At 51.2% G+C, this 26,730-nt stretch overlaps 12 protein-coding genes across 12 annotated transcripts; 6 read left to right on the plus strand and 6 right to left on the minus strand.

The window, feature by feature from the left end:
• Nucleotides 1–395: 395 nt before the first annotated feature.
• BO66DRAFT_282749 (uncharacterized protein) lies at nucleotides 396–1,671 on the minus strand (the record flags this gene model as incomplete). The annotated part of the gene is made up of 2 exons (XM_025643088.1): nucleotides 396–1,337; nucleotides 1,414–1,671. Coding segments are annotated over 2 exons (1,200 nt in total), but the record flags the coding sequence as incomplete, so codon positions are not given.
• Nucleotides 1,672–2,626: 955 nt separating this feature from the next.
• BO66DRAFT_379247 (uncharacterized protein) lies at nucleotides 2,627–4,236 on the plus strand. The gene is made up of 2 exons (XM_025645834.1): nucleotides 2,627–3,917; nucleotides 3,983–4,236. Exons 1-2 carry the CDS (start codon nucleotides 2,696–2,698, stop codon nucleotides 4,228–4,230), a joined length of 1,470 nt encoding a protein of 489 aa, XP_025501412.1. The 5' UTR covers nucleotides 2,627–2,695; the 3' UTR covers nucleotides 4,231–4,236.
• A 1,098-nt stretch (nucleotides 4,237–5,334) lies between these two features.
• Nucleotides 5,335–6,563, minus strand: BO66DRAFT_328979 (acyl-CoA desaturase; the record flags this gene model as incomplete). The annotated part of the gene is given in 2 exon segments (XM_025644006.1): nucleotides 5,335–6,412; nucleotides 6,430–6,563. The coding sequence occupies 2 exon segments, from the start codon at nucleotides 6,561–6,563 to the stop codon at nucleotides 5,335–5,337; spliced, it is 1,212 nt and encodes a 403-aa protein (XP_025501413.1).
• A 2,751-nt stretch (nucleotides 6,564–9,314) lies between these two features.
• On the minus strand, nucleotides 9,315–10,448 carry BO66DRAFT_441045 (hydroxymethylglutaryl-CoA reductase; the record flags this gene model as incomplete). The annotated part of the gene is made up of 1 exon (XM_025651307.1): nucleotides 9,315–10,448. The coding sequence occupies one exon, from the start codon at nucleotides 10,446–10,448 to the stop codon at nucleotides 9,315–9,317; it is 1,134 nt and encodes a 377-aa protein (XP_025501414.1).
• A 477-nt stretch (nucleotides 10,449–10,925) lies between these two features.
• BO66DRAFT_457578 (uncharacterized protein) lies at nucleotides 10,926–12,481 on the plus strand (the record flags this gene model as incomplete). Its single annotated transcript, XM_025652174.1, has 4 exons — nucleotides 10,926–10,964; nucleotides 11,015–11,795; nucleotides 11,853–12,021; nucleotides 12,084–12,481. The coding sequence occupies 4 exons, from the start codon at nucleotides 10,926–10,928 to the stop codon at nucleotides 12,337–12,339; spliced, it is 1,245 nt and encodes a 414-aa protein (XP_025501415.1). The 3' UTR covers nucleotides 12,340–12,481.
• A 94-nt stretch (nucleotides 12,482–12,575) lies between these two features.
• Nucleotides 12,576–13,882, plus strand: BO66DRAFT_473397 (cytochrome P450). The gene is made up of 2 exons (XM_025653044.1): nucleotides 12,576–12,942; nucleotides 13,078–13,882. The coding sequence occupies exons 1-2, from the start codon at nucleotides 12,664–12,666 to the stop codon at nucleotides 13,501–13,503; spliced, it is 705 nt and encodes a 234-aa protein (XP_025501416.1). The 5' UTR covers nucleotides 12,576–12,663; the 3' UTR covers nucleotides 13,504–13,882.
• Nucleotides 13,883–14,103: 221 nt separating this feature from the next.
• On the plus strand, nucleotides 14,104–15,808 carry BO66DRAFT_379249 (tyrosine--tRNA ligase TYS1). Its single transcript, XM_025645835.1, has 5 exons — nucleotides 14,104–14,279; nucleotides 14,341–14,837; nucleotides 14,898–14,964; nucleotides 15,028–15,260; nucleotides 15,338–15,808. The coding sequence occupies exons 1-5, from the start codon at nucleotides 14,162–14,164 to the stop codon at nucleotides 15,551–15,553; spliced, it is 1,131 nt and encodes a 376-aa protein (XP_025501417.1). The 5' UTR covers nucleotides 14,104–14,161; the 3' UTR covers nucleotides 15,554–15,808.
• A 471-nt stretch (nucleotides 15,809–16,279) lies between these two features.
• On the minus strand, nucleotides 16,280–18,136 carry BO66DRAFT_328996 (GMC family oxidoreductase; the record flags this gene model as incomplete). Its single annotated transcript, XM_025644008.1, has 1 exon — nucleotides 16,280–18,136. The coding sequence occupies one exon, from the start codon at nucleotides 18,134–18,136 to the stop codon at nucleotides 16,280–16,282; it is 1,857 nt and encodes a 618-aa protein (XP_025501418.1).
• Nucleotides 18,137–18,531: 395 nt separating this feature from the next.
• BO66DRAFT_393788 (DUF4246 domain-containing protein) lies at nucleotides 18,532–20,809 on the plus strand. The gene is made up of 5 exons (XM_025647835.1): nucleotides 18,532–18,757; nucleotides 18,811–18,863; nucleotides 18,926–19,004; nucleotides 19,053–20,045; nucleotides 20,140–20,809. The coding sequence occupies exons 3-5, from the start codon at nucleotides 18,966–18,968 to the stop codon at nucleotides 20,734–20,736; spliced, it is 1,629 nt and encodes a 542-aa protein (XP_025501419.1). The 5' UTR covers nucleotides 18,532–18,757; nucleotides 18,811–18,863; nucleotides 18,926–18,965; the 3' UTR covers nucleotides 20,737–20,809.
• A 115-nt stretch (nucleotides 20,810–20,924) lies between these two features.
• BO66DRAFT_430563 (SDR family NAD(P)-dependent oxidoreductase) lies at nucleotides 20,925–21,903 on the minus strand (the record flags this gene model as incomplete). The annotated part of the gene is made up of 2 exons (XM_025650532.1): nucleotides 20,925–20,932; nucleotides 21,009–21,903. The coding sequence occupies 2 exons, from the start codon at nucleotides 21,901–21,903 to the stop codon at nucleotides 20,925–20,927; spliced, it is 903 nt and encodes a 300-aa protein (XP_025501420.1).
• Nucleotides 21,904–23,845: 1,942 nt separating this feature from the next.
• Nucleotides 23,846–25,642, plus strand: BO66DRAFT_379259 (cyclopropane-fatty-acyl-phospholipid synthase; the record flags this gene model as incomplete). Its single annotated transcript, XM_025645836.1, has 7 exons — nucleotides 23,846–24,118; nucleotides 24,196–24,258; nucleotides 24,322–24,966; nucleotides 25,027–25,058; nucleotides 25,128–25,143; nucleotides 25,209–25,442; nucleotides 25,500–25,642. The coding sequence occupies 7 exons, from the start codon at nucleotides 23,846–23,848 to the stop codon at nucleotides 25,602–25,604; spliced, it is 1,368 nt and encodes a 455-aa protein (XP_025501421.1). The 3' UTR covers nucleotides 25,605–25,642.
• Nucleotides 25,643–25,833: 191 nt separating this feature from the next.
• BO66DRAFT_457602 (kinase-like protein) lies at nucleotides 25,834–26,724 on the minus strand (the record flags this gene model as incomplete). The annotated part of the gene is made up of 1 exon (XM_025652175.1): nucleotides 25,834–26,724. The coding sequence occupies one exon, from the start codon at nucleotides 26,722–26,724 to the stop codon at nucleotides 25,834–25,836; it is 891 nt and encodes a 296-aa protein (XP_025501422.1).
• Between the last annotated feature and the right edge of the window lie 6 nt (nucleotides 26,725–26,730).

Below are 26,730 nucleotides of genomic sequence, written 5' to 3' on the forward strand. Positions count from 1 at the left end.
CCAATACCACACCGCAACCAATTCTTTCCACCTTGTGCCACTTCCCCTAAACAGCAAGTGTAATTAGGACTCAACCCTCATTTTCAATCGAGTTTCTTCAACAAGAAGACATTTCTAATGATATGCCTGATTCTATTAGTGGCACGAACGAAATACAATAGTTTCACAATCTATATGACCAGCTATTGCAGCCCTGTAGCTGGCTGCTCACGAATACGCAATACGGCCAAAATCACCCCAGCGCTGCTGATCCGAGCGATCTAGCCTTGTCTCACCCAGGCCTGCCACAGAGCTGAGGAACGAACCCCCACCGACCCCTGAATCCCGCTGGGCCCCCACTCTTGCAAAGTGAACCGAGATCTCATCTACGGCGGCGGGGCGGTCTGAGCACAGAACCTCGCATATTGTTCGTTTGCTTGCCGGATGATCTCGTTCCTGTAATCTTTAGCCAGGTCTCTACTATTTCGGCAGGCGTCCCGCCCTTGCCGATAGGATTCGGGACTGCCGATCAGCGAGTAACGTCCGATCTGTGTCATCACATAGTCAGTGAGACGGTCGGGGCTGCTAGACCTGGTCGGGTGAGTCGCGTAGATCCTCAGGGTTCCAGCACGATATGTCGACATGATAGTGTAGGCCTTGTCGTCATATCCGCTGTCGCCCACACCCCCGAATAGCCGGAGGGAATGCATGGCGCGCGCTCCCAGCGCACCATCATAGCACGCCTGGCGCGTGGCTGCCCGGGCCGTTCCATGACGGCCCTTGGCCTCGATGAAGAAGTTCGGGGCCACTGGACGATCCGTCTGACTTGACGGGCGAATCTGTTTGTGCAGCTGCTTCCGGATGGCGGGCGCGAGCCGATTGGGTCGTGCGCCGTGGTATAGATCAGGCTTCGCACTGGCGAGCGTGCCGTCGGTCAAGGGGGCCAGGTTCTTGAATGGGTGCCCGCCCGCAACCTGGGAACGAGCCCGGTGCTTGCCCTCGAGAACCGGCAAGACCTCTGTAATGACAGCCTGCTCGTCAGCAGCATCGTGATTGAGTTCGAGGAAATCCTCGTACTCCTGATCGAGAGTCGTGCTTTCGGGGAGTGCTGACGAGGGGCGAGGGGCCTGTATTCTTCTTCTAATGTGCGCAAGGTTCTTCGGTTTTGATGGTCTGCTACCATCTGGATATCTGGATAATGGCATAAAGATACCATTTTGGAGTAGATGATCCTCGAAGTGCGGGTCATAGACTGTGGTGTTTCCAATCAAAGTCTGAGTGGATATTGTGTTGGGGCGTCTTGAGTCTGAGCTGGTAGGAACTACAGAGTCTTGATGAAAGTCGGGAGGTAGGGGATGCTGAGCGCAATATGATTTAGTATATACCTACTTTAGGTATAGATATGAAGGTATACCGAGAAGATGAGCAACTTACATGCCTAAGATCCGATAGATCCGGACCTCCGCAGCGGGAAAGTCTTCTGATCTCTTGTAAACAAGTAGCGGGGCAACTACGCAAAAAGTCAGGGGCAAAGATGTAGAATTTGGCAAAGAAAGTCCGGCTTGAGGATAGAGATAGAATTCGTCGGTTGTTTTCTCTCAAAGCGCTCTTGGTCAACCACAGCTTAGTGAGTTTATCCCAGAACTGTGGAGGGGGGTGATAAACACGGCGCTTCCGTCTGGGATGCTGGCGCGAAGGAGATGCCATATAGTGGATATTCATGGAAGAAGAAATATAAGGAGGTGACGAGGTGATGTAGGAACTAAAAAGCGGAACAAGTGTTTCTGAAAGTTCTCTTATATGATATCCAAAACAAAGAGATCATGGGGAGAAAAGCATGGGTCCGCCTGCCCTTTTTAGAACAAAGAGACTGGACTGGCATCTAACTCACACATAATCTACGCTTACTGCTCACTCGGGAACAATACTGCCGTCCTGACATCCATTCTAAACATCGTCAAGTGGCAATAGCAATTGAAAATGATTGTACACGAGAGCATCGCAGCATGCGGCCAGGAATGTTGAAGTCCGGCGAGATGGTAAGCGAGCGAGGGGTGGGGAAAGCAGCGGGGCGCCGACAAGTTTGGTTACTAACATGCTTCTGAGGCTGAGAGCGCGAAATCGCAAGAGCTTAGAAGGCTAGTATGGTAAAACAGAAATGGTCAGAGCTGGGTGGTGAATCTTTTCAACTGGGTGTGTTGTAGTGTAGTCTCACTACAGTAGGAAGGAATTTTGCTGCGACCTCGCCGGGCGGTCACGGCCCGGTGACAGACTTCCTGAGTCAAGTTGCATTTACTACTATTCTGCCGGCAGTACGCCTACATCACCTCTTTGAAGGGCTTATCTTGTCGAAGCTGCCCTTCCGCTTAGGCCATTCGGTGAGGAACGTTCTCATACATATATACATGGTTCTGGTTTCGATATAGGAAGGACCATCTGGTTCAATGACAAACGAATCGATGTGAGCGGGTCAAGCCAACCAGACTCCTCTCGGGATACGTCCCGAGATCGTAGCCCCTTATCTATTGGTCTCCACTTATCCACTCGGTTCAGGCACGATGCGCTTTAGCTCCAATTCTGCCTAGCGACCTCCTAATAAATAAAGCTAACCACCCACAGGCCGCAAAATTGTAAAGCAAGAAAAAGAAAAAAAAGAAAATCAACAAGAAGAAATATATGAGACAAAAGGAAAAATAAGGTTGACTACAACCGCGATATGATCGTTTCCAGTGCCTTTCTGGCTCTGCTGTTGTGGCCCGTCTCTTTTGAGGCTGTAGCGCAGGAAACGTGCGAGAATGCGCCCCCAAACGAACCCATCGGTATCGACCTTGGCCACCATCTTGTCATAGCCTCCTACGCCAACTCCGCAGACAATTTCACGCTGCTAGGCGCAATCGATCACCAGGATTATCAGAGACAGATTCTCGAATTATCCATGAATCACTTTCGGCAATCAGGGCTAGCGGGGCCGGGGCCGAACTCCCGTGGTTCGACGCCGTTGGCGCTCATGAGCAGCGCCGTCTGGCAACTGTTCGAGGCCATCGATGCGAGATTTGCCGTTAGCAGCACTTCATATGTCGTCTGGACACGAGGTTCGATTCGTTCAATTTATGATGATGTCTCCAGGACGATCCCCGCCCCTACCAAGCGATGGATCAAGTCCACCCTCATCTCGTGCGGCCTTTTGAAGAAGAAGCTGTCTATATCCGACATCACCGAAACATTTACTGAGGTCTTGACTAAACTCAAGACCACGGCTTTCGAAGCTCATAGCGTCAACGTGACCTGGGCCGTGGTCGGCGTGCCGGACTTTTTCAACGACACGCTGAAACACGCCGTTGTGCAAGCCGGGCAGCAGGCGGGAATTGTAATCCTCGAGGGGGCAGTTCCCCCGCGAGCCTTCTGCACACACTACCTGAATCCGGCGGTTGAAGAGGATGCTAGAGTGCTGGTTATCCACCAGGGACAATTCCATTGTGGCGTCCAGTTGTACGATGGGCCGCAAACCCGCCGCCGCCGCCAGTCAGGGTATCCGTATCTTCCGTTGACTCCGTGGGCGAGTGAGCGGATTCAACGCCGGCTTGTGGATGAGCTTGTTAGCGGTGATGCACACTTTAGGACTCTCATTAAACAGGGAGGCGATCGGGGATTTTTGACACACGCGGTACAAAAGACGAGGTTGACGTTGATGGGGTATGACCCGGCAGTCGAGATGTTGCTGGGTGTGGAGGAGCCGCTGCGGAATGAGGCCAGCGGTAACGGAGAAAATGACGAGGAGGAGAAAACGCTCGATGAACTTCCCCTCAATTTGGACTCCTGGTGGGCGCATGGGAACTTGCCGGACCTGGTCCTCACACGTAATCAGGTCACGGCAGTTCAAGATGAGTATGTAGAGTCTCTGGCAGGCAGTATTCATGCATACTTGCAAGCTACCAGAGGTATGCACCCCAAATCACGCACCCCAAAATCCATATCATGATGGGCCTAACAATGTGACTCTCAGAATCCCGCAGGAAGACAGGCGCAACGAAAACCAAGAGGGTGGACTACGCAATTGTATTGACGGACCACTTTGATGGCGAGCTTGTGCATCGCGCTATTCGGGAGGCTGTCGGCGATGGAGTTCCTATTCTTGGTTCGTTGAAGGAAATGACTATGGCGGCGGACGGTGCTGCGAGGTTGGCGTGGAAGCGGAGAGAAAATTTACTTCTGAGGCAGGACCTTGCAGGGGCTAGGCATGACGAGCTATGATAGCGGGAGATCAAAGTCGTCAGCATTTGAAAACTTCTGGATGGGTGTCGCGAGCGGCTTGACAAGAAAGGCGAGGTTGTAGAGAGATAGGTGCCTTGCAAGCTTATGCCTAGACGCCAGTCTTACATTAAAAAGCTAGTACAGTAAAAGATTCTTATACCCACGGTATTCATAACTTGACTGTGGTCTCCCGGGCGCGAAGAACAACCTACATAGAGCTGCCGTATCTTGTGACCAGCTGTACTCTCTCTCCCTAATAACAAGCAAATACCACAGAATGATTTATGTCACGATCCAACTTTATTCGAATCCAACAAATAAACATCTCAGCTGTAAAAGCGCTTCAAAAGTAAATTATGTACATGTCATGGACTTTGGAATATCCAGGCCCCTAAGATCAAGACTACTATCGATGCCTTCAGAATATACACTAACAGCGCAAAACTGTTGATATACTGCTCAAGACAGCTCTTCGAACAGAGATATCTACCCTACAAGAATGAATGGAGGACCCTTTAGCCCCTCCCCTCCTCTGAATGTGATCTGCAGTAGTAGTGTTCAAATATAGTCTTTAGTGCTGGGTTTAATCTATGTTGCCGGCCCCAGCCTACAGTATAAGGCTACGGCGACGGTGATATAGCTGTGGTAATGGTACTATAGTCAGTGAAAAAGTATTCAAAAGCAGAACCAGAGGCCAGGTGTGATTGCCTACCAGGTATGAATAAAGGTGTCAAGGACGTGAGATAATAGATGAATTCAGGCTATGTAGGCTCTCCGAGGGACTGCTTGGCTAAGAACTACCGAGGTGGGCGATGCGAGGCAGCCTGGTTGCTGAGAAAAGACAAGATAGATTAGGCCTGATTTCATAAAGCTATTTGTATTGATGGACTAGCTCATAGGGAGAATCTGAACAATTAATAAATTGTTTCCAGGGCAAGAATATTCGTTCCCCAATATAGTTGAAAAGGTGGCTGCTCCGATAGCGCAGATAGCTCATGCCCAGTTTGCACAAAACGACATACCCAATCTCTGAATGAGCGTTGCAAATGTCCAACATATTCCCAAATGTCTGCTTATCGGCGTATTTGCCGGCATAGTCGTGTTTCATGACAGTTCGACCAACGGTCCCCCGAGCCCATCGGAGCCAGAACTCCCTGGGTATGAATTGAGTGACTTGACCTGGCAAGCAGTGTTCACAATTCGTGCAACTCGCATGGTAGACAGTAAGTTGACGGCAGCATTTGAATGCATGTAGATACCACCATAGAAAAGTTTAGTACAATCTCTGCCAATATTCGCTTCCATCTGGACGATCCCACCGGGATGATCATGCATGAATTCCGATACATCGTGTGCAACATCGTTGATAATAATCAATGAGGAACCCGCCCTCACGCGATCAGTGAATTGTGCAATGCTTATTGCCGGAAGCTCTTCAGGCTTAGTTCCCCAGGAAATCTTTTGTCGTCTGATTTCCAATTGATGTTCCAGTCGCTGGAAGCGACTCTTCTCGATCTCATTTTCGGGGAAAGTCTTGAGACCAGATGCGAGGTTTGCGTATGCACAAAGCCATATGAACCACTTTGTTGGGTCGTAATCCATCCATCGAATCCCGTTCCGATAGTCCATTGGAAATTCATGATGGAAGTTGTGGTAGCCCTCTCCGTAAGTTATCAGAGCGACTAGAAAATTGTCACACGGTGTATTGCCTGAAAATGGCTTTTCTCCAACCCAGTGAGCCAGAGAGTTGATGCAGAACATGGATTGTTGAATGAAGAATAATCTTAGACAACTAGCATAAACAATGCCCCCGTAAAGGTCGTTGAACAGGAGAGTGGACACTGCGGTGGGCAGAACAAATGCCATTAGAAAAAATAACATTGGATAGTTCTCGTATTGCCACATGACGAGGTTGTCTCTGAGAAGATCTTGAATGTTGACATAGCCTATCGTTCCGGGCTTTGGTTTCACAAGAAGCCAACCATAATGTGCATGGAAAAGGCCCCGGCGTGCGGAATACGGATCTCGGTCACTATCGAGGTATTGATGATGGGCTCGGTGGTCACTGCACCATCTTATAATACTGTATAGACCTGCACTTGCTCCAAAGGTTGCGAAGAATACCTGTAGTCCGGGATGTGCAGAATAGGCACGATGTGACCACAGGCGATGATATCCTAGGCTTTGTCAGTCAATGACACCTTAATAATGCGTTGGTTCTTGCCTGCAGTGATGCTGATACTCGAAAACCCAGCGAAAACGATACTGAAAACAGCAGTCTGTATTTTCAAAGGGACCCACACGATCCCTACCACAAACGCCGCGACTGGCATGCCACCCGTCAAGATGAGGGCCCAATAATCGATTTCATGAATCAATCGCCAATAGTCTCTCATCTTCCCGGCGTTTTGAAAGCGTCTCCCAAATCACGTTCTCATCTTTGATTCTCTGTCCTAGATAGGATAGTAACTGAGCTGTTGTGGGATTATGAATAGATCAGATTGGCTCAGCAGTGAGGAAAGGAATGGAGATAGAACAGGGGATATATGAGTTGCTACCTAATTAGTACAAGTCGAGATATATAGGTTAGCTTTATACGGAGTTTCAAATTATCACAAACATGCTGTAAAAACAAGACGAGGAACAAAACCCACAATACGCTTATGCATGCATACTCGCCTTGGTTGTATGGCAATAGGGAAGCGTAAAATCAATCAAAAGCAAAGAAAAGGAAGAGAAAAAAAGACTAAGCCCAGGAATCTATTACATTGGGATGCAGTGCCTCCTTTCTTGTCAGTAAGGGCCAAGTTGACTGCGCAAGGCTGCATAGTTTACACTTCAAATAATCTCATTTGGAGTCATGTGCAGGTTGCAGAGATTTAGAAGTGATGTCGCCTGGCACTGATTGCGGGTTGATAGGTGGCAAAGTCAGGTAAAGGTTTACTATGTTGTAGTGTAGCGTATGTAACCATCTTCCGTGATGTTCTTAGCTTACATTCCTCGACGTAAGAACACTTTACGACAATTCAGCACCTGTTCTGGCACTGAAAAAGTCATGCAGAAAGCGCAATTTGGCCAAGATAATCAGTAACATGTGGGTAGGCACACTTGCATCCTGAGACACATCCAGTCAGCAAGATCCAACAAGAGGGTATGAAGCGAGGTAGAAAGGTTCGAGAGATTTGACCTTTACTTGTCTTGCCATGGCCCATTCAGGGCCCTCATCTTACATGATGACAGATCATTGGAGTGCCTCTACAGTGCTCATTCGAGCTCAAACTAATCGACAAGCACTGGTCAGGCAAATCATACCCGGCGATTTTGCAGCACCAGCAAGGGATACATATGAATGCATTCGTTCTTGCGGTCTCTCTGCACCGAGGCATAGTTTGATATCCCGGCAATCTGAAGAATGACACTCATACTTGAATCTAGCGGGCTGGCTGATCATGGGAAAAATGTCACATAAATGTATGAGGTCACTAGTACAGCAGAGGCCATTGGCTCCCTGCGGAGGAAAACTTGGAGAATTAGCCTAGTCCGGGTCAAGTTGCATAGGTGGTTCGCATTGTATCAAAACTTAAATCCTCCTTATGGCTGGTACTACTAGTAAATTGTAGGTCTTACTACAATATTTAAGCCCTTCTATTTGATAAATCCTTTCTCATCACATGCCTCACCAATACTTGGATTGGGAATGTCTTGGCCCCAGTCATGTTCATTGCATATATCCCTCAGGGAATCAAGTCAGAAGATGTGAATAGAGAAAATTTTACTACCCGATTGGTAAAATCATCATGTTCATACATCGGAGCGAATCCAGCTAATGTGTTATTAGAGGGCTACACCTTTTAAATTTCCTACTTTGCGCATTTACAGAGGCCCGAGCATTCAAACCTTATGATGAAGAATCAGGAATTGTTACTCAATCAAAGAACTTGTCAGATTACTTATTAGTACTTCTGTAAACATCACCTTTTCTCTCTGGTGCGTGTTCAAGACTTAAGCATGAGTGTGCTGCATTCCAGCATGTTGTATCACCAAATAAACATAGGATACGGCACTCAGAAGCTTTCACCTTGGTAAGAGCTGTTTTTCTGAAATGCTGGCAACTGAGGATCTTCATCGGATTTCTTTAGGTTTGTCTGGAATGTACTTCATCATTGCTGGGCTTTTCTGTGCATGATTGGCTACTCGGCATCATAGTACATTATAGCAATACAACCAACAAAAAACACACAATACATTCTCTGACGGTGTCCGCGATCTCTAAGAATCAGCGTCCAGATCAAGCACATGCTCCACATATTTAAAATAATAGCTGCATGGGATGTACACTGCATCGCATCCAGCCGGTCATGGATTGGCAACTGAGACACCATTACGCGCAGTTACCACTTGACAATACTATGCTTGATACTGGATTACACGTCGTTTGACCCACCTCTTCAGCTACCCGAGACACCGGAAAATGTAGTGTTGGTATTAGAACTTTTTGATTTGCGGGTTAGGTCTGGATCCGTAGAAGGCTCACGGGAAACACAACGTTTGAAAGATGCAAAGTCGCTGGAATCCTTTCGTGTCCAAGGTACCACATCAGAGTGCGGTGTACTTTCGGAACATGATAAATCGGATTTCTTGAGGCTTGCTGGGATGGTATGTTGGCGAAACAGCGATGTGCGAATTCCAGGCTCCTTCCATAATTCTGTAGAATGCTGGTACTCAGACGCAATGGTCTCGAGGGAATCAAACACAATCTTGGAGGTTTTCTGCGGTTTTAAAAAAGTGTCTACAAAGATGTATGTTACTATATCTGTAAAAGCTTCGTATGGCGAGGATTTTGACTAGTCTTCTAGCGTTGACTGCTCTACAGAAAGAGCATACCACACGATACTTCAGGACAGAGCCGCGGAGGCTGGAAGAATATTCTGATAACACGTGAATGATGGAATTAACTCAGCTACCTGAGGCTCCCTAAGAGGAACTAGCTAAGAAACGCCTACGTGGGCGATGAGCGAGCAGCTTTGCGACTGAGACCGGAAGACCGCCGACACATCCTGTGTCTAATGAAGGCATCAGACGTGTCAAAGCTTTGATCGGTAGTGACCAGTACATCTTGCAAGCTTGTAATGACTTGCTGTAAAAGTGCCATTGGTGATCGCAGCAAGCGTGCTGATATCCAGGGCAAGGGCAAAGGATGCGATGACACCCGCCAAGCGACCTTTGGATCCTGGGCCAGTACACCCAAGAATCTCCAGCGCTTCTCTCTGCGTATCTAGAGTAGTGCCACCCCCAACGGTTCCGACGGGAAGGCTGGGAAAATAGGTCGATGCTTCCAATTCTTCGGTCTCTCGATTGAACTCAACAGTCAGGTGGCTATAGACTGATTCTGCCACGCTGGCAGCGTCTTGACCACATGCGATGAACATTGCCGCAACCACATTTGCTTGGTTGGCACTATAGCCTAGCTGCCCATTCCGTGTAGCAGCCTCCTTGCTATTGTGTATGAGCTGATAAAGATCCCAAGTAGACACGCCTAGAACGCTTTCACAGGCTGTTTTGGTGATAGTTCCCCAGGCCATGACAGCCACGCCGCGCGAGCGTAAGATATTTCCCCAAGAAAGACATTTTTCCGAGGATAGTTGACCCTCAATAGTGATTTTTTCAAGTTTCATGACCAGAGCCGTGTTTGATGCTGAAAAACGATCACACGCCTCCTGCGTCGCAAATGTAACCATATTCTGGCCTGCGGCGTTTCCACATTCGTACTCAAAAATGACATGAACAGTGCTGCCAACAAGTCGAGGCTCGATACTCATAAGCCGGATGTATCTACTGGTAGATTCTGCCGCATCTCGAAATTCAGAGCACAGGTCAGGCAGCAAGTCGTAGAACGACGCCGCATCCACGGCGCAGGAAAACCAGAAGACAGGGCACCTTGTCATGGTGTCCCGGAGGAGCTTGAATTGAATACCACCACTGGAGTTGAAGAGTCTGCATCCACGTGAGCAGCTCGCCACCAATGTAGCCTCACAGGTTGCTAGTGGAGCGTGGAAAAGACCCTCCGTTCCATCGGCACCTTTGATGTTTAGAGGCCCGGCAATGCCAACAGGAACTTTGACGGAGCCAACACAATTTTCAATTTTGGCATTTCTGATTGAAACTTCATCTTGATTGATGTATTTGAGTTGTGACATGATTCCAGTGAATGAGTCCATCTTGAGAGGCAACGACTTGAGCAAAGCTTTGGTGATAGTTCAGAAAATGGACTTGATGATTAGTGTAATGTGAATCAACCCTAGGACATCGAATATTTAACTTCGTGACATGCTAATGGATTCGCACTGGTGGTTCGAGGGTCGTGTGGTTTACTATATCAAGGTATAACGCTCAAGAAGTATGTAGGGTGCAACATATGACAAAGTATCATAGGGGAAAACATAAACCAACTAGTTAGCTATTGAAACAAGAGAATGGAATTGAATAGAGAGTAACTTCGGGGAATTCTTGGCCGTGAATCATAACCTCCCACTCTAATTGAGCAAGGAGGGCAGGCAAGTTGGAGCATCAAGGGCTTGGCGTGCTGCATATAAAGCCTGTGGCTTTTAATTCTGCACAACTCCTTGATGTCAATATTAAATGCGTTCACCCCAGAGCTCCGGTTTCAAAGATCATTTCCTAAGCCGACAGACATCATGAGCTCTATACGTGCGACTGAACCCATGGACGATGGTGTAAGTGAGATGCTTTAGCATTGAAAAAAGGTTACTCATAGTAGGGACAGATTTCCGAGAACGATTTGACTATCAATGATTTGCGGAAGGCGATTCCAGATCATTGTTTTTCTCCGTTCTATCTTGTTGCACTTAGCTATCTGCTGAGAGATATCAGTGGTATTGTGATGCTGGCAACCTTGGCAGTACTTATGTCTTCCCGAATTTCAAATATTTACCTCTGTGCTATATTATGGTGTCTATATGAACTCTTGCAAGGCCTGTTCGCAACCGGATTGTGGATACTAGGTCACGAATGCGGCCATGGTGCCCTGTTTCCAAGCCAGCGGATCAACGATATTGTTGGATGGTGCCTCCACTCAATACTTTTTACACCATACTTCGCTTGGAAATTAACACATCGCCGTCACCATTCCTACGCAAATCATATGGAGAAAGATAACCACTATGTCCCATACCGCCGCGAGGTATATGCTGCCAAGCTGCGCATTGACCGAGATCAATTAGACCATCTTTCATCCGACGCTCCGGGAATCGCTATGGCTCGCTTATTCGTGCAGCAACTATTCGGATGGCCGTGCTATCTTCTGTTCTATGTGACTTCAGGGCCAGAGAGTATGCATCCCAGAAAGCCTGGGAAATGGTGGCAGAATAATCATTTCAACCCCACGAGCCCATTGTTTAGCCCTGAGGAATTCTCATCTTGCGTGATTTCAGACATTGGTATAGGTATAACTGCGACAGGACTATGGTTACTGTGCAAATTATTCGGATTCAAAACCATTGCCTTGCTTTATCTCTTTCCGTGGCTCTGTGTGAATCATTGGATAGGTTGGTCAAAACTTGCCCATTGAGCCACTCTGCATACACATTTTGACAAATCCTTAGTCGCTGTGACCTACCTACAGCATAATCATCCGTTGGTGCCGAGATATGAGCAAAGCTCATGGACTTTCATGAAAGGAGCTCTTGCCACAATTGACCGCGATTTTGGCTGGGTGGGAAGGTTTTTTTTCCACAATGTTGTTGATTTTCATGTGGTTCACCATCTGTTTCCGCAAGTCAACCGCCTATTGCGAGCTTTACACGATCCTCAGGCTAACCGCTCGCTGCATTTAGTCAGATACCCTTTTATCATGCGGAAGAGGCCACATACGCTATGATTCCAATCTTAAAATCTCGATACAAAGCGGATAAGTCTTCCTCGTTCCTTCGAAGCCTTTGGAGAACATTTTCCGATTGTCAATGGGTTAAGCCTAGGGAAGGAGGAAACGACGGGGAGTTATGGTTTCAAAAAGGACCATCCCCACGTCCAGAAGTTGTAATGCGAAGATGGAGATATATCGCGTCTATGGGGGACACTGTTTGGATGTGATTAACATGGTTCGGAAATGAAATTGGCATGATGCTAGATTAGAATCATTTGTCGGGGCTTCCCGAAGACGTGGGGCGTGGTTAGCAAGGACAAGGCGGCTAGTTTTGAGATCAAAGGGTTCTTGCAAGATAACAAGGTTCGATGTAACACGGTTCGGTGATGCTTTTTTTTCCCTTTTCTATTCTTATAACGAAATCTATATCACAATGCGGAAGCCGTCAGCCAATGAATTTGCACCTCAACACTAGGTCAAATCATTCAGCTTATTAGGTTCATGTAGATATATCACGATTTGAAAAGGGTCAGGCAGGCACCGGAACGCTCATGTCCTCCCTAATCCGCGAGTCCGAGGTCACCCGCCACAGCAACCGCAAGCCCCTCACGATCCACGAAATACTCGCCGAGAACATGTATGTAATCAAATTCGCTGGCCACGACACCGCCGCCAACACAATGACGTACCTGATGTTTCTCCTGGCTGCCTATTTGGACATCCAGGACTGGATCGCAGAGGAAATCCAGACGGTCATTCCCAAAACCGATCAGGGGAATGCGGGTTACAAGGAGGCGTGTCCCAGGCTTAAGCGCTGCCTTGCTGTGCTGGTATGATCACGGTCATGCTCCTGTGTTGCCGGATACTTTTGTCACTAACACGTTAATTTTTTCTTTTTTTTTTCTTTTTTTTTTTTTTTTGCGGAGTAACAGCTTGAGACCGTCCGCCTATACCCAGCCATTCAGGACCTTCCCAAATGCGTCGCCCCTGCCGAAACCACCCTGCACCTCCCCGAGAGTAACCGCACCCTCGTGCTCCCACATGGAGCCGTCATCTTACCCAGTCTCCTCGCAGTACAAACCCACCCCCGCTACTGGCCGGATGAGCCGCAAGCCTGGCATCCCCCACGATGGATCCAGACTTTGGACAAAGAGCAGCTCGCGCGCGAAAAGACCATCGAGCCGCGGGCGGGAACTTCCATCCCCTTGTCCGCCGGCGTGCAAGTTTGCGCAGGTCGAGACTGTGGCGGTCTTGGCTTCCCTCTTCCGCGGACATCGGCTCCGGGTCGTGCTGCAAGAGGGAGGGGACTTTACGGCGGCGCAGAAGCGGCTTGTGGCCAAGACTTTGGATACGCATCAGCTGCTGGTGATTCAGATGCGGGATCCGGATAGTGTCAAGTTTGTTTGGGAGTATGTGGGGTCAAAAGTGGGTGGGAGCTTGTTGTAAATACGTTCAAGTATGAGGTGGTATTTGTATAGAATGAGTGAAAGGAGACAGCTGCTGAATTGTGTTTGACTAGTGCTTTTAGCATTGCCTGCGCAATATTGCCTGAACAGTTCTTTGATGAGCATGGCATGTGTGGAGATGGCACCTCTGTCGCATGGTAGATATCATTGTGTTTCTGTCGGGATGCGTGACAGATTACTCTGTGACAGTTGACAGTCGGTTTGTGAAGCAGGAAGGAATTTTCTGGTTCAGATATAGTACAGCAGTAAATAGAGAGCGACAGAGCGACATATCGATGGATGATTGAATAAACGATAAGTTAACTAGGTAGTAACTAGTCAGCGGAAGGCTGCCGATCAGTGCGGAAAGAACCTCGGAACTTGGAATGGGAAACTTTCCGGAACATGGAAGAAGTATCTGCCGACGTTGACCGCTTGCATCTGCCGCGCCACCTTGACTCAAATTGCAGGCGGAAAAGGTATTGTTCCGTTTCGCGCCCGCCTCAAGAAAACCATCCCACCATCTTATCAGCCCACTTGCACATCGTTTGCCTTTCCCCTCTCACAAACCCCCATTCCCCGGCTCCGGCTCTGGCTCGTCACGATGGACTCCGCAGCTCAGGCACGTTATGATCTTATCCGCGAGAACCTCGCTGAGGTTCTGAACCCCGAGATTCTCGAGGGTATCCTGGCCGAGGGCCGCCATCCCCGCATCTACTGGGGTGAGTCAGTCTAAACACCGCGCTGTATTACCTGCACCAACTAATGTTTCCCTGAAATCAGGAACTGCCACCACTGGCAGACCCCACGTCGGCTACTTCCTCGCTGCCCTCAAGATCGCCCAATTGCTTCGTGCTCAATGCGACGTCGTCGTCCTGCTCGCCGACATCCACGGTTTCCTCGACAACCTGAAGGCGCCGCTGGAGCTGGTGGACAACCGCGCCCAGTACTACCGCAAGGTTATCACCGCCATCCTTGAGTCCGTCGGCGTGTCGACCGAGAAGCTCGAGTTCGTGCTCGGCAGCTCCTACCAGAAGTCCCCCGAATATGTCATGGATGTCTACCGCCTGTCGAGTTTGATCTCAGAGTCGGATGCCAAGAAGGCCGGTGCGGAGGTCGTCAAGCAGACCGACAATGCCCCCCTGAGTGGTCTGCTCTACCCCGTGCTCCAGGTTCTGGATGAGGAGCACCTGAAGGTGGACTGCCAGCTGGGTGGCATGGACCAGCGCAAACTCTTTGCCGCTGCCGTGGAGTGGCTGCCCAAGCTTGGTTACCGCAAGGTATGTCCGCCTCCAATCGTCTGTCCAGGGATTGGTAGAAGGCTAATCGCTTTTACCTAGCGCGCACATCTCATCAACCCCATGATCAGCGGATTAAAGGGTGCCAAGATGAGTTCCAGTATCGAAGGTAATATCCATTCTCACACGACCACGCGGAAGCCCCAGACTGACACCTACGCCGCTTAAACAGACAGCAAGATCGATCTCCTCGACTCGGCCGACAGCATCACCAAGAAGATCAAGAAGGCCGAATCCGCGCCCAAGGTCGTCGAAGGCAACGGTGTCATCGCCCTTGTGGAGTACGTCCTCCTGCCCGCTGCCGATCTCAAGGGCAAGAAGGAGTTCCGCGTTGAGCGCAAGGACCAGGAGCCCCTGATCTACACCGACATCAAGCAGCTCGAGGAGGATTACAAGAACGATGTTGTATGTTTTTCTTTGCTCACCTCGCCCCTTTTTAGCCTTCTGTTTGCACCTTCATTACTAACCCTAACCCTCTGCAGTTGACGCCACAGATGCTCAAGCCCGCCGTCGCGGACGGTCTCATCAGCCTCATGGCCCCCATCCAGGCGGCCTACCAAGCCTCTACCGAGTGGCAGGAGATCACCGCCAAGGCCTACCCGCCTCCTGTCGTCGAGAAGAAGCAGAAGAAGGTCAAGAACAAGGGCACTCGCCACCCCGGTGCTGCCGCTGAGCCGGAGAAGCCGGCCACGGAGTAGGAGATTTCGAAGAGGGAGCTTTAGCGTACGATATACAAAAAGCACGTACAGTTCATCTAGAACTTTAGCGATAGACCACTTTTCATGACAAATGACTCTGGAAGTTTTTGATATCTTTTTTCCGGGGAGGTGTACAAGCTGTTGAGCGTGGCCAAGGATAGCCTTGGATAGAGCCAGCGGACTGGCGTCTGAGTTTCATCACATCAAAATGACAGGACCAACGTGTGTGTATGTAGTACTCAAGTACTAGGTAAGTAGGTGTAACTATGGCCGCGGGCTTAAGCATGCCTTTGCAATGTCCATCAATTTAACCTATCAAGAGTGAGTGGTGCCAACTGAATAGCGTGGTCAAAGTGGAGCAGGTGTCGCACGGCAGAAAAGGCTCTAACTCTATTTAGTCTACGCTTGTTCCGACCACGGACGGATCGCCCGCGGCGGGCTTGCCATATGCCCAGCCCAACTTATCGATTCCGGACGGATGCACAATTGTCCTCAGTACTCATGCAATGTGATTGTTCATATCCTGAACGCTCTTCGCGGGAACGTTTGCAAAGATGGCATGGAAGTCTCCTTGCAATGACACGGTTACAAAAAACTCAAACCAGTGGGTCTAATGAAAGTCCGACCGATATATATCTTAAGCACTCCGGAAGTCCTGTGCTTGCCGCGTCTTGAGCAGAGTGTCCTAATCCAAAGAACATAATGCGAACGTAGTGAACAGCATGCTTAGATCCCAACCGGCTTACCCTCAAAATCCTCCTTGATCAGATCCGCAGCCTTCTCCGCGACGGCAAACACAGTCGCCTGGATATTCCCGCGCGGCACCAACGGGAAGATACTGGCATCGACGACACGAATGTTCGTGGTACCGTACACGCGCAGGCGGGGATCGACCACGCCCCCGTCCTCAGGCGGCATCATGGCGCACGTCCCTGCCAGATGGAATGTAGAGAGCAGCAGCTCTTTCGTCACTGTTTTGGCCTGCTCCAGATCGGTGAGTGGCTCGGGGCTATGCAGCCGGACGCCGTTCTCCTTGAGCACCGCAGTCATCGACGGCGTCGCGGCCAACTTCTCCATCCACATCGCGTGGCGGGCATGTAGCTCAAGATCAACGGGGTGGCGGAGGATCCCATAGTCAAGAGCCGGATGATCCCTGGGGTTAGCGGAGCGGATATGCACCGACCCCCGCGACAGCGGATAGCATAGCGTCGAGACGAGCGTGATGAAGTTCCCCAGGTGGGCGGGCGACATGAGGGCCTTGATGCCCTTGGATCCTTGACGTGGGTCGAGCTGGAAGGGCAAGAGCGTGTACTGCGAGGTGGGCTCATCCGGGTCTTCGAGGAGTTGTTGTAGGACCTGCGCCTGTTTCGGGCCCAGTCCAGAAGATTCGCCAATCGTGGGCAGAAGACTGGCTCGCTCCGCACGTGGCAGGTCAACGCACGGCATGTTAGCACAGATGTATGGCACCATGGCTAGTGGACCGAAGCCGTCCTGCTGATACGCGGCCATGGCAGCGGTAGCGGCATTTGGGTTATGCGCCATCTCGTCGAAGGAGGATACTCCGTCCGCTACCTCGTACCCGAAGCTGACAATCCCGTGGTCTTGCAGGTTCTCACCCACTCCGGAATTTTCGATGGTCGGATTGATGCCGTGGGCGCGGAGCAAGGAACCGTTTCCGATGCCGGAGAGTTCGAGGAGTTGCGGTGTCTGGACAGCGCCTGCAGCCAGAATCACCTCGTTGTTGACCCGGATGTGGTACGTCTGGTTGCCGTGAGATACTTCGACGGCCATAGCCTGGACGGTCCTGGTGGACCGGTCTTGCTCAAGGACTAGCCGATCCACATGGACCCCTGTCACGACCCTCAGATTCGGTCTTCGCTGCACAGGTCCCGGTAGGTAAGCTGCGCCAGCATGGCTGCGGGTGTGTGTAGCTGGATCCACGGCACCAGCTGCCAAAAATGGCCCGATCCCTTTGCCCTGAATGGGATCTGCCCTGGCAGGATATCCCAGCTCGCGGAAGCCCTGCCAGCAGGCAGCATGGACGGGCATGTACTGGTTTGCGAAAGAGACTTGCAGGGGCCCGTCTTGGCCGTGCGCTTCGGGATCATATTGCATGCCCGGGAAATAGTCACGCACGGAATCCGAGGGCCCGCAAGCAGTTTCAAATCTGCGCAGGTATGGTGCGAAATCATCCCAACCCCAACCGGGATTGCCCAGCTGCTCCCAGGTGTTTATCCCAGCCTGCGACGGGTAGACTACTAATCCCTGGTCGATGACAGAGGACCCTCCGAGTGTGCGGCCCTTGGTGCCAAAGAGGCAGCGGTCATGTAGTTGTTCCTGGGGTAGGGTTGGTAGATCCCAGTCGAAGTCTTGGTCTGCATATGTTGTCGGTCCCAGGGCTGGGATCTGGGTGCGAGGATCGTCGAGTCGGTTGGTGCCAGCTTCGAGCACCAGGACGCGAACGTCGGATCGCTCGGTCAGTCGGTTGGCAACGACCAGGCCGGCAGTGCCTCCACCGACGATGATGAACTCGAAGATGGCATTCCTAAGCTCTTCGGTCGAGTCAGTGTTGTAGTTAGACATGGCGGTGAAGTTAGGAGGAGTGAAGAAAAGTGGCCGAGACGTCTCCATGTTGATTGAAAGCGAATCTTACCTCTGGATGAGACCCTGTTCTTAAAGGTCAACAAAACTCAAGAGCACTATACAACAAGGCAGCCAATGTACGCATGAGATGAGCTTTAGTCTGCCGATCAAAATGTGACTGAGGTAGGATGCAACAGGGTAAAAAGCAAACATATCGTGATTGCCAGGTAGATTGGACGTTGCGGGTGGCCAGAAGGGTGCAGGCACCGGGGCCTCTATAGCCCGCCGAAAGCTTACTGGCCTCAGGCTTGTCATGCCCACTAGTTATCTTCCTGCGGGTCGGAACTTCTCTCATCTTGTCACCTTCAACCTCACCTCACTTCTCTCAACGACCAGCTCAACACAGCCCTTTCCTGAACGGTCGTCACTTTTTCTTGGCTGCGTCTCGCTTGCCTTCCTCTTATTTCCCCTTTCCTCCTTTCCATTGATTCATATTTGCTTTTCACGTTTGCTACCGCTCTTCTGCTACTCTCTCATCATTTCACCGTCGCTATGGCATCGACAAGACCTCAAGTGTTTCAAGTCGCTTTGCCGGGTTTCAATCGCCCTCTTGCTTATCTGGTCGGTGTTCAATTCTCTCTAATTTGAACAGGCTTTGCTAACCTGTGTCTCAGGCTGGAAATCCTTTCCCGAATGCTGTAGAACCTATTCCACTGATTATGATCGGGTGAGCCTATGTGTCGGAGAGGCATATAAAGCCACGAAGCAAAGTTCTGATACAAGGTGAAGGGGCCAGAGAACATCATGGGAGTTAGCCATGCTGCAGATAATGGAAAGAATCACGAACAAGCCCAGATGGTTCAAAAAGGCCGGTGACTATCTGCATCGCCAGCAGGGGAGTACTGATTGATTTCAGATCTTCAACAAGCACATCGCTGCAAGGTGGCGACGTGAGATCACGGAGCAAGACATCCCCGCAATGATTGCCCTTACTACCGAGATGATTGACTGGATCATTGAAGAGCTTCATTACAAGGCTGAGTTCTTTTTGTGCCAAGGCATGGTCAAGGTCTTCGATGAGGGTATCATGAAATCCGACTCTATCGTTCCCGAAGATCTTCGCCTTGCCCTTCTCGCGGCCGTGCGTCCACTTGAAGACGTTCCAGCTAACAAGAAAGATTACCACCCCTCGTCGGACCGCAAAATCGTTAATTTAGTACATCCGTTCCTGTGTCCGCTGGTTTATGGCCGCACGCGGATTTTGAGGAATAGTGTAACCAACCTCGCCAACTTCCTGGAACATACTGGAAGAGGTGAGATTCTACCTGTTCCGAATGAGAGCGGAGCCCATGCGCGCCGGCCAGATCACTCTCCTTACCGAACCGAGGATTACAGCCGTCGTTTTCAATGGCTTCCCTGCAATGTTAAGATCTACCCTGACGGCCACTGCCGCATTGCATCCTACATCAACAATCTCCGCCTCGACATCCATTGCACGCTTTACGATGTCATTGAAAAAATCATTACCTGTGCAGTACCTTTGTGGAATGAGACTCTGACACTCTTGATCGATGACGCGTACCGAAACTTCAACCGGATCGATTATAGCGGGCCTGATATGTCTCCGCCTGAGCCAGAGGAACATACAGAGTCCGAAGTTGACCTTGAACATGAGGAGCCCATGCCCGACGACTGGTCTAATCGTTTGCGCCAGTGGAGAGTTTCGCACCGACTCCCTCCTCCCAAGATCGGAGAGTTTGAACCATTTCCCCCGGTTGAGATTGAGGTGGACATGAAAACTATGTTTCAGCAACATGGGTTGCAGGTTATCGTCAAGTTGACCAATATTGAGTTAACCCCGGAGAAGCCATCATACGCGGGTGGGTCCTGGCATATTGCAGGGAGAATGGTATGTGACCTTTTTTTCACCACGTTATATCTCTCGTCACCCGGATTTATTAAATGAAACTAATTCGACATCATTTGTCACTCCGATTTGGTAGAACGAACATATCTGTGCAACCGCGGTTTATTACTACTCGAACCATAATATCACTCCTGGCAGAATCTGCTTCCGCCAGCGGCTTAACTTGGACGATGTTGTGGAGTTTTCAGAATACGAAGGTTGCCCCTGCGAATGGGTTCCAGGCGCTTTCGGTACCGGAAATTTGGGTGGACCTCTCACTCAAGTCCTCGGTAGCGTGGAGTGCCGACAGGGTCGTCTTCTCACATTCCCAAATATTGTCCAGCATCGAGTATTGCCTTTCGCACTAGCCGATCCGACAAGATCGGGCCATCGCAAGATTCTAACCTTATTTCTGGTGGATCCCAACCTTCAGATCATTTCGACCGCCAACGTGCCTCCGCAGCAAGCGGACTGGTTCGAGGAGACTGCCCGTGCGCGTCATGAAGTTCTTGCCAGATGGCTGCCTACAGAGCTGCAGGATATGATCCAGGAACATCTGGGCGGTGATAATTTGATCGGTAAAAAGGAGGCTGAGGATCTTCGAGTGGAACTAATGGAGGAGCAATCGGCCGTGTCCAAGGACCAAGGATGGCTTTTCGACCACCACAACATGCCTCCAGTCTGCAGTCACTGACCTGGTACATCTTTGCTGTTGATTGTCCGATCCGTTTAATTGTCAAATTCTTGTATGAGTACGTGTTCGCCAGGGACCGGTGCCGTGAGACATTTCCTTTGTACCTTTTATCTCACTCATATCTTTTTCTCGTTCTCGAAAAACTTAGTACGATCGAGAGAGCAATAACAACCATCGGTGAATTTCCTTTAATGACCTATTACATCTTTTCCTCGTCAAGCAACATCCTCACAAATAATACCCCCCATCAACCACCACCATCAACCACTTACAAACCCCGCCCCGCCCTCCAACAAAAACCCCACCACACTGGCAATCTCCCCCGGCGCCGCCAACCGCCCCATTGGCGCGCTCTCCGCATACGCATCGATCATCCCCTCCGTCAACGCCGAGTCCACCAACGGCGTCCGCGTGCCCCCCGGCGCCACGCAATTCACCCGCACCCCCGCGCGACGTATACTCCTTCGCCCACGCCTTGGGCAACCCCAGCACCGCATACTTACTCGTCGCGTACGCGACCATCCCCGGCGGGGGCGAGAACGCCGCCGTGGACGCGATATTCACAATCGCGGCGCGGGCATGAACACCCCCTCCTCCTGCGGCCCCGGTATTCCCGGCCGCTGCGTCCGCGTATTTGTTTAGAACGTGCTTCAAAAACTCCGTCCCCACAATCCACGTGCCCCTCAGATTCACGTCCAGGACTCGATCGAAGAGCTCATCGCTCTCGATCCCGCCGATCGTCGGCGGGAGACAGATCCCTGCGCTGTTGATCAGTCCATCGATCTGCGGGGACTGGGCGAGAATACGGTCGAAGGTGGCGGTTATCCCTGCGCGTGAGGTTACGTCGGTGTTCGGGTAGAAGTGGATGGTTGCGGTCGGGAGGGTGGCGGGGAGGGTTGGGGGTGTGGAGGCGAGGTCGAGGACGTGGATTGTGGGTGGTGAAGTGTCTGGGTGTTTCGGGGTGAGGAGGTGAGTGAGGATCGCGAGGCCGAGGCCGGAGAAGCCGCCGGTTAGGATGTAGGTTTTGCTGTCAGAAGGCACTTTTTTGATGTCTGGGAGGCGGGCGTGGGTGGTGAGGCTTTTGGTGATGGGAGTGGGGAGGGGAAAGGGAAAAGGAGAGCGGGGTTTGCGCTTTGCTTTGTCTCGTGGTTGTTGGTTACTTGTCATTATTCATGGGTGCATACCTTGGCCTCGCTAGCTAGCATGAGATGGGTTTGGGCTATGCATTTACGGAAATCCAGAAGTGAGTTCATTGGTTCGGTATAGATTAACTGCCCCCACTCGCAGATTGCTTGAATCAGTACCACGCAGGCGGCTTGTCTGACCCTGGGAGTCGGGTCTCAACGTTCTCTGGTCTAGACCTTGCAATTGAATGCCTTGTAAACCTTGGTTTCTACCCACTCGTCTCGCTCTCGAGTGAGCAGGTACAGTACAAGCGACTGGGTCGATTGCCATCGAAATCTAAAACACAGGAACGGATGCAGATTCGTCATCTTGGAGCTGAGATGGGCTCGATTCCGTGATGCTCGGAGCAGAAATATCCCGAGGCTTCTACGTGACCGGGCCGATGTTCCAGCAAATAGTCATGCTGTGTTGTCGCTGACTCCTGCTTATGTTCTTTGTTTATCTTAGCGTTGGCGCGGTGGATGGGTATCCTCCCTTGTATCACCTCAAGTTCATGGGCTGTAGGCAGTGCGATTCGACCGCGACCGGATGCCCGGTTCGTGTCCGTTGTGAAGCTTACATACTAAAATCTCACACGAGACTTCGGTCAACAGATCTGATGCACGAATGCCTTAGGGTTATCTTGTATACGAGATCTTCTGGGCACAGCCCGACCCGTCCGGATTCGAGCCCGCAGCGGGGTAACCCGCCCGAATCCTGCGGGCTGAGCCGCTTTTGGGAAAGCCGGGCGGGGTAGTACCTGGTCTTAGCCACGCGGCTGACTGTATCTCAGGGGTGTGGTAGTAGATGTTCTCAACATTCCAGCAATCTCACATATTCCCTAAAACTGATTCGAGTGATGTGACGATGCTTTCCAACCATCCAACGGCCCGACAGATATAAGCTGGCGATCCTCTGAAAGACTGCTCTACTGAATAGTCTTCCGGGGTTTGCGTTTATGCTATAGTATATTCGTTTATAGTTCGAGCCTAGAGTGAACCGTTAACTTTCTTTCTTTCTTTCTTTCTTTCTTTCATGATAAGAACTCTCCTTCCTTTGGGACGCTAGTGGCGCATCTACTTAGTTCAAAGTTAGTTACCTCTGCTGACTTACCAGACCGATCTATAGCCTCGAGCGACCGGGACAGGCTCTGGCCACCGAAGCCTTTGGTACTCTAATTGCTGCAAGAATGTCGATATTATTGGCCGGCACTATCACGCTTAATTCTCACGCTGGCGAATGAGCATTTGACAGCACACTGTATCCTGTATTTTGTCGCCGTGCCATTTGTGGTGAAACCTTGCTTGTCAACGCAATGTCGACTCGAGCGACGACGTTCTTCTTTGGCAGTGTAAGAAGCTGAAAGGAGTGGCTGCTTCTATCCCTGCTCACGTCCTATGAACTAGTCATACTCATCGGAGTGGTTCGCAGGATCTGGGATGTAGCGCTCAGGAACAAGGCATAAATGTGCTCGTGACCACCTCGGCGTGGTGGAGCCGTTGCCCTATCTGTCAGTCACTGACCGCTACAAGGACCAGTACCCGACGTAATCACGGTGTCATTCGAGGTTCCGATTCTTAAAATTACACGCCTCTGGCTGATGCTGACCAATCTCTGCGTGGATGCTTACTATATCCAGCGGTAATTCTGTGGCAAGCAAAACGCCCCGACGCTTGTTGGAGTGCCGCCATGAGGCAATCGAGAGCAGGTCAACGCCTCATGGTCTTACCATCAAGGCTTGTCCCTTTCCCTGTGAAACTGACAGTCCTAGCCTAGCGCTGCCTGTGTTGAGCCTATATAATCCTAACTTTCGTCCTCGCAGTCGGGCACATTATCACACATGATCGATTCATGTTTTGCCTCTTAACCTTTCGGCAAGTTGGTATCATCCAGACTTTCGGGTCAACGCAGACTGGTCCGGCATTATTATCCACGAGACACCACAATGGATTTGGGACGTGTGCTCGGCTCGACGGGCAAGCAGCTACTAGATAGGGCACAAACTACCCTCATATCCTTGGGCACGGCTGCGGTTCCTGTCGGCCTAGTCAGGACCCTGGTCCTATCAATTCTGTCTAATATAAGAACTGGAACCCTGGAGATCTACTCTCACGACGGGGAGAAATGGAGATTTGGTCAAGGCAAGGGAGGACACAAAGGTGTGATACATGTCCAGAGCGATACGTTCTGGTTCCGAGTCCTTGTATCGGCAGACCTTGTGAGTCGTTCTACCGCGCGCGCCGGCTTGATGGCCCTCTATTGATAAAAACCCCTGCTCACGGCTCGATTCCCCAGGGCTTCGCCGACTCCTTCATGTTGGAAGAGTTCGCGACCCCAGACCTGATGGCACTGATGGAGGTACAGTACATGCGCTAACCTCACCAAAACCCGAATTGCAGCGCTGATCCGTTCCCGCTCCAGCTCTTCATCGAAAACGAACAGCACCTGTCCAACCTCAGCACCACCCCATATCGATTTGTGGCTGCCATCTCGGATGTGCTCTTCCGCACTGTCGACACGGGCACCCTCAAGAACGCCAGTCTGAACATGGCCGCCGCGTACGACCTCTCCAACGGAATGTTCGAGGCGTTCCTCTCCCCGGACATGAGCTACTCCTGTCCGATCTGGCTGGCCCGGTCGCATCCGCAGTACGCCAGCGACACCCTGGAGGCCGCGCAGATGCGCAAGCTGGACCAGCTGCTGGCGAACGTGCATGCGCAGCCCACAGACCACATCCTGGAGTTCGGGACGGGGTGGGGCAGCATGGCGATTCGCGCGGCGACAACGATCGGCTGCCGCGTGACGACCTGCACGCTTTCGGAGATGCAGTACCAGCGGGCACAGAAGCGCGTGCGCGCCCTGGGGCTCGAGGACAAGGTCACGGTGTTGTTTTGTGACTATCGCCTGCTGCCGGTGCCGGAGGTGCCCTACGACAAGATCGTCGCCGTGGAGATGATGGAGGCGATGGGCGACCATGAGTTGCAGACGTTCTGGGAGACCGTCGATATGTTACTCAAGCCGGAGGGCGGGATTGTCTCGATCCAGTCGAGTATCATGCCCGAGTCGGTGAGTGGTGTCGCATGGGAGATGCGGGTTTTCGGGAACTCGGAGCTAATTCGTCTGCAGAGATATAGGAATATGTTTCCCAAAGGAGAGGGGTGAGTGTCTGGCACCGTTGAGAATTTTCTTTTCTTGGGGTCTGGGTCTGACATATAATTTCATTTTAGGTTCATCCGTCGATATGTAAGTCTATTCTTCGCCACAGTTCGGATTTCACCAACATGGACTTAATTATCATGACCGAATAGATCTTCCCCGGAGGCCACTGCCCCAGCATCACCAGACTGTTGGAAGCAGTCCAAAGTTCCAACGCCCGACTCGATCTGGAATCCGTGCAGCAATACGGCGCCCACTATGTGAGATGTCTCAACGAATGGAGTAGCAAGTTCCAGCACAATTTTCGGGGCATCATTGCCCCCCTCGTGCGAGAAAAGTACAACCTGTCGGAAAGCGACGTGGAGGTCTTTTACCGGAAATATCTTGTGAGTCGAAAACGTCTCTGTCCCCACATTGGGGTCCGCTCTGACTTGATACAACAGTATTACTTTATGTATGCAGCGGCTGCATTCGATACGAAGGTTTTGCACCTTTCCCACGTCACTTTCAGCCGGCCTGGCAACTTGGCGATGTTGGCGGAGGTTTAGACGGGCTTGTTCTTTATCTTGGTTTACTTTGATTCTTGGTGTGTTGGGTCTGATCATAGAACTTTGTTTTGTTTCATAGAGTATTCATGTGTCTAGATTCATTTTGATAGATGTTATCATGTTTTTATCGCATGTGCGGAACCCAAGGATTCAGAATCTTCCATTGGAGATAGCATGGAGATAGCATCCCCGCCAAAGGATTGGAACGGAACAGCAGATGCACTGAATCCTAGCTATTGTCCAAGACCTGCTCCGTTCTTCTTTTCATCTCATGATCCCCCGAACAGAGCTTCGCCAGCATCTCTCGCTCTCCATCATCCAGGTACGGATACCCTTTCAAGAGGAAGATGCTATCGCGAAACTGCACCGCGTCCGGATGACCATCCCCCTGAGCCTCAAACTGCAGCAGCAGCAGCTCTTTCCACTCCGCATCATCGGGGTCGACGTTGCCCCGCGCGACCAGGAGATACTCGAACCAAACGGGATAGTACGCCGCATACTCCCAGTCGATAATGCCGACCAGGCGCCCAGCCTCATCGACCATGATATTGCTAATGTGGAGGTCGCCATGGGTGAGGACGTAGGGTCCGGACGCGGGCATGCGCGCCATCAGGTTGTCAAGGATTTGGTCTGGAAGCTCCCGGTCCAGAATGCCGGTCAGGTACGAGCGGATCGCGCCGCGCAGGTCCACGTCCGAGACGAAGGGGCCCTGCGCGCGGGTCCGGAACCCCCATTCGTACGGCGGATAGCACGCGCCTCCGCCCACCGATTGGATGCACGGCGAGGTCAGCCGGCGCAGCCGCTGGCGGACCTGGCCCATCTGCTCGGCGATCGCTTTCTTTTGAGTCTGGGACAGGCGGGGCCATGCGTCTTGGAGTGTCTCGCCGCGCATGCGTTCTTGGAGGATGAAACAGCGCCGGTTGCTGTCGATCCACTCGTGGAGGACGCGCGGCGCTGGGATCTCGGGGTCCTGCGCCAGGACTCGCATCACCGCGCCCTCGGTGCAGAGGGCGTCGTCGCTGGGGTATTCTTTGAGGATCTTGTCGGTTCCGACTTGCCACACCCCGCGGTCACCGGTGGTGCTGAGGAGGCGGAGAGCGTTGGGGTCGGGATTCTCCATGTTGCT

This window comes from Aspergillus aculeatinus, assembly GCF_003184765.1.
Source record: "Aspergillus aculeatinus CBS 121060 unplaced genomic scaffold BO66scaffold_41, whole genome shotgun sequence".
Taxonomy (NCBI): domain Eukaryota; kingdom Fungi; phylum Ascomycota; class Eurotiomycetes; order Eurotiales; family Aspergillaceae; genus Aspergillus; species Aspergillus aculeatinus.

Coding starts and splice junctions, on each gene's coding strand:
- BO66DRAFT_379249 (XM_025645835.1), top strand. CDS start 14,162: ATGGACTCCGCAGCTCAGGCACGTTATGATCTTATCCGCGAGAACCTC. Junction 14,965..15,027: donor GATGAGTTCCAGTATCGAAG/GTAATATCCATT, acceptor CCGCTTAAACAG/ACAGCAAGATCGATCTCCTC. Junction 15,261..15,337: donor AGGATTACAAGAACGATGTT/GTATGTTTTTCT, acceptor AACCCTCTGCAG/TTGACGCCACAGATGCTCAA.
- BO66DRAFT_393788 (XM_025647835.1), top strand. CDS start 18,966: ATGGAAAGAATCACGAACAAGCCCAGATGGTTCAAAAAG. Junction 19,005..19,052: donor AGCCCAGATGGTTCAAAAAG/GCCGGTGACTAT, acceptor GATTGATTTCAG/ATCTTCAACAAGCACATCGC. Junction 20,046..20,139: donor GGCATATTGCAGGGAGAATG/GTATGTGACCTT, acceptor CCGATTTGGTAG/AACGAACATATCTGTGCAAC.
- BO66DRAFT_473397 (XM_025653044.1), top strand. CDS start 12,664: ATGTCCTCCCTAATCCGCGAGTCCGAGGTCACCCGCCACAGCAACCGC. Junction 12,943..13,077: donor AGCGCTGCCTTGCTGTGCTG/GTATGATCACGG, acceptor CCAGCCATTCAG/GACCTTCCCAAATGCGTCGC.
- BO66DRAFT_379247 (XM_025645834.1), top strand. CDS start 2,696: ATGATCGTTTCCAGTGCCTTTCTGGCTCTGCTGTTGTGGCCCGTCTCT. Junction 3,918..3,982: donor ATACTTGCAAGCTACCAGAG/GTATGCACCCCA, acceptor TGTGACTCTCAG/AATCCCGCAGGAAGACAGGC.